This window comes from Drosophila ananassae, chromosome 2L (assembly GCF_017639315.1).
Source record: "Drosophila ananassae strain 14024-0371.13 chromosome 2L, ASM1763931v2, whole genome shotgun sequence".
Lineage (NCBI taxonomy): Eukaryota > Metazoa > Arthropoda > Insecta > Diptera > Drosophilidae > Drosophila > Drosophila ananassae.
Window position 1 is genome coordinate 12,490,121 of NC_057927.1, and position 14,667 is coordinate 12,504,787.

General features: G+C 41.8%; 1 protein-coding gene across 1 annotated transcript; it reads right to left on the bottom strand.

The window, feature by feature from the left end:
• Positions 1–173: 173 nt before the first annotated feature.
• On the bottom strand, positions 174–14,355 carry LOC6499518 (probable rhodanese domain-containing dual specificity protein phosphatase). The gene is made up of 4 exons (XM_001954417.4): positions 13,599–14,355; positions 11,640–11,801; positions 9,372–9,596; positions 174–1,942 (listed from the first exon to the last, which is right to left on the bottom strand). The coding sequence occupies exons 1-4, from the start codon at positions 13,828–13,830 to the stop codon at positions 1,086–1,088; spliced, it is 1,476 nt and encodes a 491-aa protein (XP_001954453.1). The 5' UTR covers positions 13,831–14,355; the 3' UTR covers positions 174–1,085.
• Between the last annotated feature and the right edge of the window lie 312 nt (positions 14,356–14,667).

Genomic DNA, 14,667 nt, shown 5'->3' on the forward strand with positions numbered 1-14,667 from the left:
TTAAAAATAATACTTACTGAATTTGCCAATATTTAAATTCAATCAATCGATAAATATCGATTTCTCTGGTAGCCCTGGTCAGTGTTGTTAGGGCGACAAACCCAAAGCTTTTGCAGCACTATTTTCGTTTTGAGCGGTTCTGTTTGAAAGTTTGAAATAAAAAGACCATCTGGTTTAGTTACTTTTTAAAATTTCCATTTACTTAACACAATGGTTACACTTTATGGATGTGTAGCTTAGTCTACTTATAGCCTAATACATGTGAATTAAATAGCATTCATGACCAACTCACGCGCTCTCTTCATATAAATAACTAAAACTAGAAAACACAAACACAAACTCTTTTTCCTTATTTCCAAAAAGATACTAAATTAAATGTGTGGGTGGCTAAAGCGGTTTGATAAAACTTAGAACAGTTTTGATAAGATCTTTGCAGTGTATATGGCGGATTTGTTTCTTATTATTTTTGAAACCATAGGGGAGTTTTGGTGGTGGTGGTGGTTGTGTGTGGCAAGTCAGCAGAAATTTTTGCAGTGCATTTCGGATTTTCATTGTTCTATTTAAAGTTTAATATATAGTTTATGTGTGTATAGATATAGTTAAGAATCACTTAAGACTAAACTTTAAACTAATTTTAATATATACGAGGTTATCTTTCATTTTGCAAACAATTTTGTTGATGGGTTGCTTGCTTGTTTTGGATTAATTTGTTTTAGGGGAGAAATACATTACAAAAGCTCTTAGTATAGTACTGCGCTTAGTTAGACGCTGCACTTAGCATTCCTCATTCCTTGTTTTTGTTTTTAGGTACGCTTGTATGTACAATATACACAGAGGTGGATTATCCTCGTCACCTTGCTTATATAGGAAGTTGTATCAGCCATTTTTACGACTTACATTTGGTAATGATAAAATGTAATTTGTTTTTTTCCTTAAAAAACTAAACAATTCCTCAAAATAGTTTTTAGTTTTTTTTGGTCAAAAGAAAGTACAATTTACAATCATAATGAAACCGCCTTAGGGCCGTATCTTTTCTTTCTATTCACAGCTGCTTTCCGGCGGCGGCGGCGGCGGCTCCTTCTGTCTCAGTCCCTCGACAGGTGATTGCTCCTCTCCACCGGCGCCTTCTCGCATGTGGGAGTGGATGGGATGGCGATGCAGGACATGGACTTCGGGATGGGCGAGGCGGGTGAGTAGTTGGACGCCAGGTCCAACCTCAGTTTGGCCGGTGAGTTGCGCTTGAACACCGCCAGCTGCCGGGTGGGCGAGAGCAGCGACGAGGAGGATGATAGCTTGCTTGTGGTGGCAGCGGCGCAGGATGCAGGAGTTGGGCTGTTATTCGATTGCATCAGGGAGCACATTCCGCTGGAGGAACTTCCGGTCGATCCCGGGGAATCCAGTTCCGACACAGAGGACGCTGCCGCTGAAGTGCTGGGCGCCTCGTCGTCGGGCGTGATCGGGGGTGAGGTCAAACGCGAGGAGCAGTTGCTCCCAGCCAAGCTGCCGGCTCCACTGTCCACATCGTCGTAGTCGTAGACATCCTCGTCCATGGCCTCGCTGTCCGACTTGGATCTATTTTCCCGCTCCCTCTCCCTCCTATTCTGCCTCTGTTCCTCGATTTCCTCCTGCTCCGGCTGCTCCAATAGTTGACTAGATGATGCCACCGATCCCCCCACCGTAGTATGAATACTGGGACTATTTAGGAGCGGTGTGGCTGGCGCCAGGACACCGCTCGTGCGCAGATTCTGCTCCAGCTCCAGCAGCTGGCCCATGAAGTTCAGGTTGGGCGAGATGATCGGCCGGGCCACTTTCACCAGCTTGTAGGCCTCCAGGAGGGAGAGCGACTTGTACCGCATCACATAGGCGATGGCGATGGTGGCGCTCCTCGAGATGCCCGCGTGACAGTGGAGCAGAACACGGGAACCCGTTTTCCTAGCATCCTCTGCAAAAAAAATAGAAATAAGAGATATTTTAGTTTTCTAAATTTATAAAGTTAATGTTAACTTAATCTTAGATCTTTATAATTCCAGCATCTGTAACTTTTTTTGGGAGAAACTTTTTAGCCGCTGGCTGTCGAGTCGAAGTTCGATGATGTTGCCATCGCCTGGTGTCGATAGTGGACGGTTGGTGGTGTTGGTGAGTGTGCCCGTTCTCACTACTCGCCACCTCTGGCGCTCTCTCTCTCCCCACCTCAGCTGGCCCCACTTGCCCGCTCGGCCCACTCTCCCCACTCTCCCGCTAACTGTGTGAATTTTTGCTTCGGATGAGTCATCCATCCATCGCTGCCAGCGGCACAGCAACAACAAAAATCATTGAGCACAAAGCTTATTGACAGAACATTTTTATACTCTCACACGCGCACCAACACACACACACACACACACATACACGTGGGACACATTAACTCATAATTTACGTTGTTATTTTTGGGAAAGATAAGCACAGCAGGAAGAAGCAGAGTAGCAGAGAAGGAGGAAGAGGAAGAGAACCCAGAAGAATCCGCAGCATACGGCGCACTTTTTTTTCTCTTTCCCCCCTCAAGGCTCAAAGTTACAGTGGAAACACACTAAGTGTTTTTTTTTAAATATTGGAAATATTGGAATAATTATTATTCTTCATTATTATTTTTTTTTGATAGTACTATAATTTTTAGAAAACACCCCTAAAACCTATAACTCTTTGTATTTTCGGGTTATGGAAGTATCCCTGTAATCAGTGCCACCACCGAAAAAGATATCTTATCGGCCAGAAGGAGTTGTGGTGTGATTTTGGTGACGGGCTGAAAAAAAAATACAATGAAATAAAATAAAACTGAAAGGGACTGGGGGTGGGGGTGGAGGGAGCCTTTCCTAATCGATGCTTACTCACAATGCAAACAAGGCGACACTTGTCTGATTTCCAAACAGCTGATAACTCGCAAGAAGCCTGGTTAGTCACCAAGCGCCCACCACCTCTCCTACCACCCTAAGCCCTTTCCATAACGCCACCAAGGTGATATCAGCGATATAGTTGGAAGGCGCGTGTAACGCACTCGGAATTGCAGCAGTATCTGCCCCCTCCCCCCTGCCCCATTTCCCATTTCAAGTGGCAAGCGAGGCAAGGTGAGGTGATAACACACAGTGTTTATTGATTTATCAATGAAATGAGTGCAAAGTAGACACCGATAAGGACACTGGACATACTCAACTATGAATTGCAGTTAACACACAACACCTACACCCACACCCACATCCAGATATCACTTCGCTCTACGATGATTTGGCAACTATGTCCATATAACCAGCGCCTGGGGAAAATCCATCATAAATAAATAATCGATGATAACATATAATCTATAAAATAGCCAGTTTCTGCGTACATTTGCACGCCAAACGTCAGAGCTTCCAAAATAGATACTTTACTTTACTTATTTTTCTTCACAGTGTACAGAAAGATGAATCAAAAGACCAGGTTATAGGCTGGCCAAAAATAGCCAAAGAAAGATGATCATTAAGCGTACAATGGCAGACAATTGGTCACCGCACCACCGTTCCATACCTGCCCCTGACCCACCCTGCCCCTGGCTGTCTATCTGGCACGGCGCTCATAAATCCTCTTAGTTAATGACCCAGTCGTTCAGTCAGTTAAAATCGGACATAAAAAGCGGCTACAACACCATGACTCATGTGGCTAGAAGAGGCCGCCAAAAAGGGGGAGTTTCGAAGTTCGAACAAAACTACCAAGAAGTAACTGAAAACTATGAATGAGATTGAGTCACTTTCGAGTTAGGACTATACTATATAGGATATAGGTTCTAATAGGATACTAGTCCTACTAATTCCTTTGTTTCTTATCAGTATCTTAAGTCACAACACTTGTCTTCATCTTCAACCTAAAAATAAACAACTATGAGTATGAGTATTCAGTTTTAGAGAAAATGAAACTCAAAACTATGCCGGGCCGGGACCGGAGCTTAGTCTGATTTCCAGATTATCGGGAAGCCAAGCTTAGGTAATTGTTTATTGTTCATGACAAATAAATATCATATATTGTATGGGAATGCTGGAAAGATTAGTAAGCGAACCAATAATGCCTTTTTTTTATGACTAAGTTGAGTTTACCGGCGCGGTCACATAGTCCGGCGATGAGTATGACTGAGTGTGATCCCTAAAAAGTCGTGCCCACAATTCCCAATTTCCATTCCATTCCACAGGGCCTAATAGTCGTCGTGACTCCATTTTAGGGGCCGATGCGTAATGCGCCCGACAACCGACAATCGACAACCAACCTCGAGCCTCCCACTTTTATTTTTACCGATTCTGATTCGGATTCAGATTCAGATACGAATTCCTATGATTAAGTGCAACAGTAGCGAGAGATGTCTGTCCCCAGAATGCGTCATCTGGTGATTTCGGCCCAGAAGTGGGCCAAGTGGCAGACAACTGTCTGACAGCTGCGAAGTGAATCTGTATGGTGCATACACTGAGCAAAAAATATGCTAAATTTAAGATATATCTTTTAAGATGTATTAAGATTAATATTCCTCCAGAACAATGTCCGATTGGCCAATATATCACTCCCGTTTCACTTTCCCCTCGATGATTAAGAGCCGGATCTCAGATTCCGGACCTGGGAGACTCCCTTCTTGCTTTCCAGAACCAAGGGTCAACTCTGTCCCAGGGCGCCAAGTTCTGACTCATGTCCAGAAAACAAAAATAATAACAAAAGATACTTTCAAGAGAAGCAACCACCGCTACCTGGAAACTATTAATGACGGATTTTTATTTTTAAATAAAATTATTTTATTCAAAAGACTCTAAAATAATTAATTTTGAAAAGATTTTCTGCAACAAGTAATTCTCTTTTTTTTTTTTATCAAAATATTTAATTACTTTCGGCGACTGTTTATCTTTCAGAATGCCCGCTTACTCATTTTCTGATTCAGTCTGAGTTCGAGTCTGAGTGCTGCTGCGGCAGGTGCCAGGACACTTAAATGGCGATAAGGCGCCGCTGAATCATTCGAGACACAAAGGCAGTTAACGAGGGGGAGGGGTATGGGGAGGGGGAGATCAGCTTGACCTTCAACTTGGCGAAGCTCGACTTTGACGAGTCGAGTCATACGGAAACAGAAACAAAAACAAAAACAACAACAAAGCTCAGAAACTCTGCCTGCACTTTGAAGTTGGCCCAAGTAGTAGGTGTGAATGAGAGGGGCAGAGGTAGTAAGAGAGTGAAAGGGGGCCAGGCCAGGCCAGGCCAGGTGTGAGGGGGAAAGGTGATCACTGATCACTGAGAGGGGCTCTCCTCGAGTGATTCATAAAGAGCATGCGCGAATGTGCGAATAAGAGAGTGCGCGGGCGCAATAGTCACAAAGAAAGGAAAATAAACAAATAAAAAAAAAAATAAATAATAAAAAAGAAGAGGAAGTACGGTGATCGTGGGCGTGGTTCCCTGTAAAATGATGAAGTACTTTATAATTTGAATTTCTCATGCGCCCGGCACAACAGCCTTAAGTCGTTTATTTTGAAATTCCTGTGCGAAGATTTTCAGTTTATTTCGCTTGGTTTTCGTGGTCGGTTTTTGCATTTTATAAATAGCCGGCTGACGAATATTGAAATTATGCGCACGGGGGCCAACAAAAATGTCACCTCGAATTTTTCAGTTTTTGTTGGTTTTTTTTTTTTTTTTTTCGATTACTCATTGGTGGCAGGACTGTTTGGGGGTTGGGGGTTAGTTAGAGACTAGATTCTAAAACATAGTATAGAAATTGAAGAAAATTCTTGAATTCTTTTTTAACTTTTCCAACTCCATCATACTCTCTATGTTTATATTCTCTATATACATATATTCTTAGTTATGCATATATAGTTTTTATCTTATCAGCTGTTACCGTACGGTATATGGAGCAGAGTACCGCTATCACCAAATGTTCTAGAGGGGCCTCCAGTTTACTTAGCTGCTTCTTTGATTGTGTGCGTAATAGACTAGGTACATTATGTACTTTACGTAGATTAAGTAAGCTAAGGAGGCCTCCAGCTCCGTCGCTCCGGTAGATAAAACTTGATGTCTTGATAACTTGACGCACAAATAATATAAATATATGTATATATGAACTTATATGTGGGTACAGTCAGTACAGACACCGTGGCGATAGCTTGGCGAATTGATTAGAGCCGAGGAGGAATGATAAGAAAGGAGCAAGGTCTCTAGTTTCTATAGCGAGAGATATAGAGAGAGAGACAGGAAATTTAATGAAATCTCCTTAAGAATGAGACAAAAGATAGGCTGCAGGTACCGTTGTACAGTTCAATTTCCCACAATTGAGGCTTTGATTGCTTGTGTTTCTAGGCCAAGTGGCTGCCTCGGTTTATCATTCATGTTAATGAGACAGCATAATGACATTAGCATTATCCGACAACAACAACAACACCAACTACTACAACAACTAATGAGCCTCTGCTGGCACCTCTGCCGGCGTTGAGCTCATTTTTAAGCTTTGCTTTTGGCATAGCGGTGCTTCCTCCCCCACTGGCCGGCCCCCCTCTTCATTTTATGAAAAGGCTTTTGCAGCACACCAAGTGCTGTTATAATGGAATGGTTAGAAGAAATAGAGGACAAAATAAAACAATTATAATAGGCATAAGGTGACGACGGCAAACCAAAAACTGAATGCGCAAAAGGCGGCAGCAGCACAGCAAACACAATCACAATCACAATCACACACAAAAGCAAACGCAAACACACAAACACAAACAGAGAAACGAAATCATGACTCATGCACTCAGTACAATATTTCTCCTTCCTCTTCGGTCTCGACCTCCTCACCCATCACCGTTACTTCGTGCCTGAGTACTAATGTGTTTCGAGTGAGAGGCAGAGGAAGAGACAGAGAGGTAGAGCATTTATAAAAATAATACTTGAGAACATGGGCGTACGCATTATTTTATCAGGGTGGTGGTGGGTATAGGCCAATAGAAAGGGGATGCCATTTTCAGGATATAAAAGAAATAAAATCCTTAATGGGCTTAACCCTTAAGAACATCCTGCTTACCTCACTCTCCATTAAGAGAGTGAGTTGAAGAAGAAGAATGATCGGTAGGATGCTGAATAACCGTTAATGGAGTGATCTAGGCAGAGTGTGAGAGAGAAGCAGCAGCTGTTGCTGCTCTCACACCTGACATCCGCAACAACAAAAACAACAAAACATAAACATCAACAGTCGGGGCCGCACGCACAAGGATAACCCAAAAAAAGCAAAACGATGACGACGATGACTCATAAACAGGAACAGAAAATGTTTACAAAAATAGAACATATGCCAAAAGAAACCGAGCTGCCGGGGAGATGGGGGCGAAAAGTGGCGTTGCTGGCGGCGCAATAAATAGCAACAATAAGAAGCCAACAGAAAAATCGATGCGGCTGACTGAATGCTACAAACAAGGAGCGCGTGCTATCCCTCCTCACTGCCTCTTCACCAGAGCCGCAACCACCACCACCCCCAACCCACCCACTCGTCGGGGTTAGCCGTCTCGCTCTTTGTGTTCCACATTGCACGATGAGTCATCGGTACTAACGGCACACAGTGGTGGCCGAAAATACAATACCGGCAGCGAAAGCCGCTCAGGAAACCCGAGGACAACCCTTATCAGAAAGGACGTTTGCGGTTGGTTAACGTTGTAGCTCAAGTTGTTGCTGTTGTTGTTATTGGTAATATGCATAAAATTTCCATTACCCAAGTGCACTATAAAAAATAATAAAGCCAAGACAGACTTTAAAAATATCATTTTAAAAAAATAATTTCAAAAATGTAAACTTTTATTTCGATTTAAAAATGATTTTTGTCTATATTTTTTAATTATTTAATTAGTTTGGTTTAATATGTAGTTTTATTTTCAGTGTAACTTGGTCTATTATGCAAACCAAAGCAAAGCAAGTAAAAGAAAGAGGAGAAAAATAAAAAAAGAAAAGCCATTTCAAGCGCAGGAGCAGCAACGTCATAGCAGCCGAAGCCGCTGCCGAAGTCGCAACACAGTAACAGTAACAACAACAACAACAACTATTAAAGCAGAGACATTGCTGCCGCCATGCTGTCTGCCAACGCCAACACGCAACAGCAAAAACAATGTGCCGGCGAACGAAGGAGAAGGCGAAGGAGAAGGCAGGATGGCAGGAATCAAGGGAGATAGCGTGGGAGCTTCTGCTGCCCCAACAACAAAAACAGTTGAAGAGGCAGAGGAAGAGACATTTCTCCTATCCTCTTTCCCACTTACCGTTACTTGGGAGCCTCGCTTTCAATAATAAGCCCTATTTCCAGAATGTATCTGGAGAATAATATTTTGTAGTATCTTATAGATATATTTTCTGGAATTTGCGCAGTAGGGCTTTCTGAATTTTTGTGTTTTGTAGATATAATTATTTTCAATGCGTAGAAAAAAATATATAATTAAAAAATAATATAATTTTATCTCTAATTAAGAGTTCTTGAGTTTCTTGAAAAAGCAAGTACCCTCCCCCCAGTTTGGAGGTCGACAGTTGTCGCCCACTCGCGTTTTTCGCGCGCTTGTTTTAAATGAAATATTTGCACTACTTAAGTAAGTCAGCGTAGCTACAAAAAAAACAACAAAAAACAGATATAATCCATGAAATGACATAGCTCGTGCACACGTGCCGAGATACATATTAGCTCTGGCTCTGCTTATAAAAAATAAATAAAACAAAATGCAAAACAAAAATACTTGATGAACAGCTTTGGACATCAGTGGAATGGAAATGAAAATGGAAATGGAAAAATGCGATTGACGTCAGCATTATATTCCACGGCTATAGCTCGTCTATAGCTATTTCCTTTCTCTTTCGCTCTCAAGATACACTCTATATCTCGTGGTACATATTATTTTCATTTAAAATTAACAAAAGTATAGTGTGTTTTTTTGGACTGATGTGTGTGGGAAAAAGCGCTGAAGGCAGCACAAATTATAACCAAGAGCACAAGACCCCAACCCCAAAGCTGAATAAAAAATGCGCCAAACAAAAAAGTCAATAGCAAATTTTCTTAAAAAGAAAGGCAAGTGGAAGCCAGACTAAAGCCGTTATGCAAAAGTCCGCCAGGCATCCAATAACAAGTCACGTTCAGCAATCGCCAATCGGCCCAAAGCTGATGACTAAGCGTTAGTTGGATTCGGATTCGGATTCTCAGGCTCAGTTCGGGGAATCTTGGACTTTACTATATTTTCCACTTAATATATAATAATGGAGTCTAATCTAAAGTCTATTTTTTCCCCAGAAGAGTTCTTATCTAGGGATACCAATATTATTATTTACTTTTGAATAAAAATCATAATATTATCTATTTACTAGAATTTGAATAAGTATCTTGCAGATACCAAACTCACCGATAAAGTCATAGGCCTCCTGGAAGTACTGCTTGATGTTCTGGTGAGGAGTGTCGCTGGCCGGGATCTGCATATACTTGAGGCCCTGCAGATGGCTCTCGCTGGGACTTTGGCAGGTAACGTTCAGCACACAGTTGGCGCCCACGCTGCTGGGATCGTCGGCATCGCGGCCATTGCCCAGCAATAGATGCGGGAACACGGGCGAGGCGGGATGTGTTTCAATATCTGAAAGATACATAGAACATCGGGAGAGATCGGATCATTAGTTTTGATGAGTAAATAATGGAAAAGTTCAGTACCTAGTGGCTATTGTCGGTCGGTCTGGGATCTTTGCCAATTCGCGATGTCATGCAACAAAAGAGTCTGCTGATGGCCTGGCCCTGTTTTCAGTATCTGTATCTCTATCTCTACTTGTATCTGCATCTGTATCTGTATCTATTGTTGTATACAACGTCTAAATTTTGCTACAAACAAATTGTTTATTTATTTTTTTTTGTTCCACCCAGTCCTTCCTCACCCTCCTCTCTGCCCAACCATTTTCGTTTCGATTCGTCTTCTGCGGCTGTTTTCTGTTGCATGAGTCATGCCACACACAGGGGCATAATAGTCGCAGTTCAGTTGGGTTCACTTTTATTGGCAGTGGGCGAAGTTGAAGGTGGGGGGGTGTTGGTCGGTCGAGGGTGGTGTTAGGGGGCAGCAGGGTGCAAGGGGGGGTGTGCCTCATGGCCGTACCGAGTTCGTAGCACTCTCAATGAGCCGCGCAATTGTATTTCATTTTTTTTTTTTGTTTCCTCTCTATGTGTGTATCTATAATTGTTAACAGTCCAAACTACACTTGAAGAAAATTCAAGTATGAATAAATTTATTTAATTTTAATTTATTTGGATTTTTCTTAAAAATTTTCTTTGAAAAATGCTAAAAACTAAAAAATAATGTTTAAAAAAAATAACTTTTAAATAAGTAAACTAAAATTTCTTCAAGTGCCTTACTTAGATTGAAGTTCGGGCTTCCAATAGCCAGCATATGCCCTGAGGTTTTGGCTATTACCCCCTTCTACCCCCCCTACCCTTCCAAACTCATCGATTATTTGTCATTGGGTTGCGTGTTAATTGATAGCACTTCTGAGCCATGGCAACTCGACGTTGTATATTTAATTTTTGTTTTGTTTTTTGGGCGACTGCACTTTGTGGGTCACACGGAAATCACTTGCATTAGTCATCAGCCATCAGCAGTCGCCCAATCGCAGTGTTGGAACTTTACACGTAAAGATGATTGTCATTGCGGCATTTACGCAAGCTTGGAAAACTGATAGTACGTAGTGTAGTGCGATTGCAATCAACAGATTTCATAAATAAATATATAAATATTTTCACAGTGACTCAACTGGGTAAACAGAAGTCCATCAATAATGGGCAGTGTTCAAAGGGTAAAGGGTAATCCCTGTCACTAGGTAGGTGTCTGGGTAGGTGACGAATATGCCATTCTTTAAATAATTAAATTATATTATATTCTGAGGAACATTCACTGATCAGGTTCGGTAAACAGAAGTCACTAGAGGGAGTGGGTTACCCATCAATCGATCAATAATGGGCAGAGTTTAAAGGGTAATCCCTTTGTCACTAGGTAGGTGACGAATACTCCATTCTTTATTAAATAAAATAACATTATTTTCTGAGGAACATGAACTGATCAGGTGGAAAAAGTAATATATAGTAATGAGAAAAAATTATACTCTCAAGTATGACATTGAAAAATATTACTCTTGTTGTTCCGCCTGCCTGCCTGCCGCTTCTGGTGCTACTTTTTTTCATACACATGTACACTCGATTCCATAACGTGAAAAAGTACGACAATAATTTCGCATTTATCTCACAGCACGTGCCAGAGCAAAAACAAAAATGTTTGTATTTTTTTATGTTAAGCAGCGCTTAAACGAGAGCTGGGGGAATATGACGGAAAGATTGTATGACAATCTCAGACAATTTATCGCCATGTAGTGCTATCAGAGAGAGGCCTAAGGCCGAGTAGGAAATAAAGTGCAATGATAAGCACAACGACAGACACAGTTCCCATTCAGAGACATGCAAATATGCCACAAAGTCGAACAATCGAGAGACTACTCGATCCAGAATAGATTGTGTTTATTCAGTTCCGCTCGAGATGCACAATATTTTATCGAAACTTAGTGTCATGAAGAGTCAAAGTGATGGTTTTTTTTGAAGATATTTTTAAGATGGGGACTCCCATAGAGTGGCTACTTTCACTCACCGTATACCGCCGGACTGGAGCAGCTGCGGGTTAGTGGCGGCGTCCGTCCGCCGCCGTTCATTGCCGTGGAGGATGACGTCGTCGATGTCACTGGCGAGGGCTGCTGCTCGTCACATACCAGATTCTCCCTGGACCGCTTGTTGGGATAGTCCTTCTGATTGGCTGCAAAAACATAGAACCACAAAAATAGTTAGTATTAGTTATTTAGTAAAAAAAAAAAATAATAATAAGAGATTTGGTTAATTTTTATACCCAGTGATGTCAGCACCACTGTGGTCCGGACCAGTGCAAAAACTTGTCGCGCCAAGTCCGTTCAAATAAACCGCAAAAAAAAATATATATATATATATTCCGTTTCGATAGCCGACTGCCAAAACTGACGTAAGACATTAATTTCGGCACGGGAGTTGTTGGCTGATTAGCGGCCGAGTGCCGAGCGCTAAGCGCTGAGCGTTGAAAGCAAAGCTAAAGTTTTCCACATTTCGCAAGTCGCTTATCACAATGAGCGGGCAGAATTAGAAAACTGAAACTAAACTGTCGAAAATAATCAACTCTAAATTAGTTGGAATAATAGCTACATTTCCTCAGACATGAAGGGGGTCTGACGAGTTAAAGTCAGTTCTATAGTGGGCTTTATCAGTTCTACACTCTACACATAGTGTAGAGTAGTGTAGAGTAGAATCGTTATCAGGCCAGGCGACCTCAAAAGCCAAAAAAACAACATACAAAAAAAGGAGAATTTATTTTTTTTTTTTTTACCACAGGCAGGAAATGTTGGCTCAGTTATGTTGTTGCCTGTTTTTATTTTACATTTTTTTTTGCGGCTAGGAAAACAAGTAGAATTGCATGCCAATAGTGCATTGCCAGCACACAGGGGCGTCTGGCGGTAAAGTGTGGGTTTTTCGAGGGGAGTTGGGTCTGGTGGGGCGCCCAAGTGCCAAATAGCAGAAAACTAAAAAACAAGTTATGGGCCAGGTTTTTTCCTCCTTTTCTCTTGATCTGTCTACCAATATTTTATATAATTTTTAATTTTACTAAATATTTGTATTATTTTATTTTACTTTATTCTAACAATTGACTGCCACTTTTTGCAACAGAATGCGAAAGATTTCCAGATACAGATACAAACAAATACAATTTGTTTTTGAGGAACTGTTTTTAGGAGCCTAGGGCGGCCCCCCCAGGCCTGTCCCTGCACTCTCGCATGCAACTCTCCATCGCCCCACTCTCCCCAATAGCTCCCTGTCTCGCTCACTCCTGCTCCAACTCCGCGATTCGTTTCAAGTTGTTGCTGAGGCTGTTGCTTTTTCTCCTTCTCACCTCCTCCTACCTAACCCTCTCTCGTTCTTCTGCCTCTTCTGCTGCTTCTCGCCCTCTGAGGCTTGTTATTGCAGTTGTTATTGTTGTTGTTGTGCCGATGAATTCGTACTCGAAAGGTCGTTTCAAAGCGGGTTTTCAGTTGGTTTCTTTCAGCGTTGCCAGGCCGCTTCAGAAACCTGCTTTGCTTTACATTTTTTTCTGTGTTTTATTTGTACTCGTATTTATTATTTTTTGTTTTTTTTTGTTTTTTTTTTTAAGCCAGCCAGCCAGCGAACGAAACGAAACGCTTCTTTGCTTTTATTTTTGAAAGACACGCGAATTGTGAGTCACGTATAAGTAACTGACTCCGAGTCTCTGATCTCTCGAGCTTGGCTCTTTTTTTTTCTTTTTGTATTTTTTTTGTTGCTTTTCGTGAAATGGAGACGCTGACGCTTACGTGTGTTCCCCCCAGAGGCGTACCTTTCAGAGGGGGCCGAATGCTTGAATTCGTACTACACCTCTGTCTGAGGCAGCATGCTGAATAGAAAATGATACACACTAAAGTAGAGAGATTCGATCCCCCGCCCCCCACCACCACTATTGTAATCAGTAATTTACGTTTGTTTTTGTTTTTGTTTTTGGTTATTCGGTTGTACTCACCCCCAATGCGATTGTTGTTGTTGGTATTTTGGATTGGCATAAATAACAGAAGACACGGCGCTTCTCTCTTTATCCGCATTTTCATTTCACTTTTATGACTCACGCTGTTGCTGTCTCCGTCGCACTCACAGCAATTGTTGTTGCGTGTTGTTGACGTTGCCGTTGCCGTTGTAGCTTCGCTGTAGTTGTTGTAGCTGATATTGCTGTTGTTGTTGTCTCGATTCACACACATAGGCAAACACTAATACACACGGCACACCACACCACACATTAAACTGTTTCAAAATTGATATTTATTCCCTAGTTTCTATTATTTTTTTCTATGATTGGTTTATTAGATAATCTCCGACACTTGTTGAGCCACTTCCCGTTATAATTCGGCGCAAGTTGAGAGTGTGGCGACTATGAGAGTGTGTTGCAACCAAGTCGGACCCAAAAAAAATCCAGTTGAGTGTCCACTTGTAGCGCGCGCACTTTTTGTTTTTTTGTTTTAATTTAATTGATTAGACGCGAGGGAAAACGCGGGCTCCTTGCTACACCAACACAATTGGTCCCAAGCCAACGTGCAACTCAGTTAAAGTTCCTTTTCTTATTTTGCTTCTTCGCCCACGCACGAAACACGTCCGCTCGCCGCAAGTTGGTTCTCGGTTTTGGCGGTGGAGACTTTCTAGTGGCGATGGCAAGCTCGAAAAGGTGGGTGATAAAACACGGCTGTTCCTCTGTTTTGTTCCACTGTGGTTCGGCTAACATCTGCTGCTTTTCAAATAAGTGTGGCCAAACTTATTCAAAACAGCTGTTCTGTGATTCATTCAACCGGTTCGTTATTAACCTCTGAGATTTAAAATACCAACCCGGTTCGTAACTTGTGGCTTAGGGAATACATTTATAAATAAATTATAGTGTTTTGATTTCAATAAAAGATTTGTTAGTTATCTGTTTGTTGCTCACTGCCGATTCATATCAACCGGTTCAAACATAGGAATAGGATCCACAGTTTCAGTGCTGCCAAATCAGTCATAATTAGACCGTTTTTAATTTTAATAAGGTATAAAAGCTTCTCTGGCCAAAC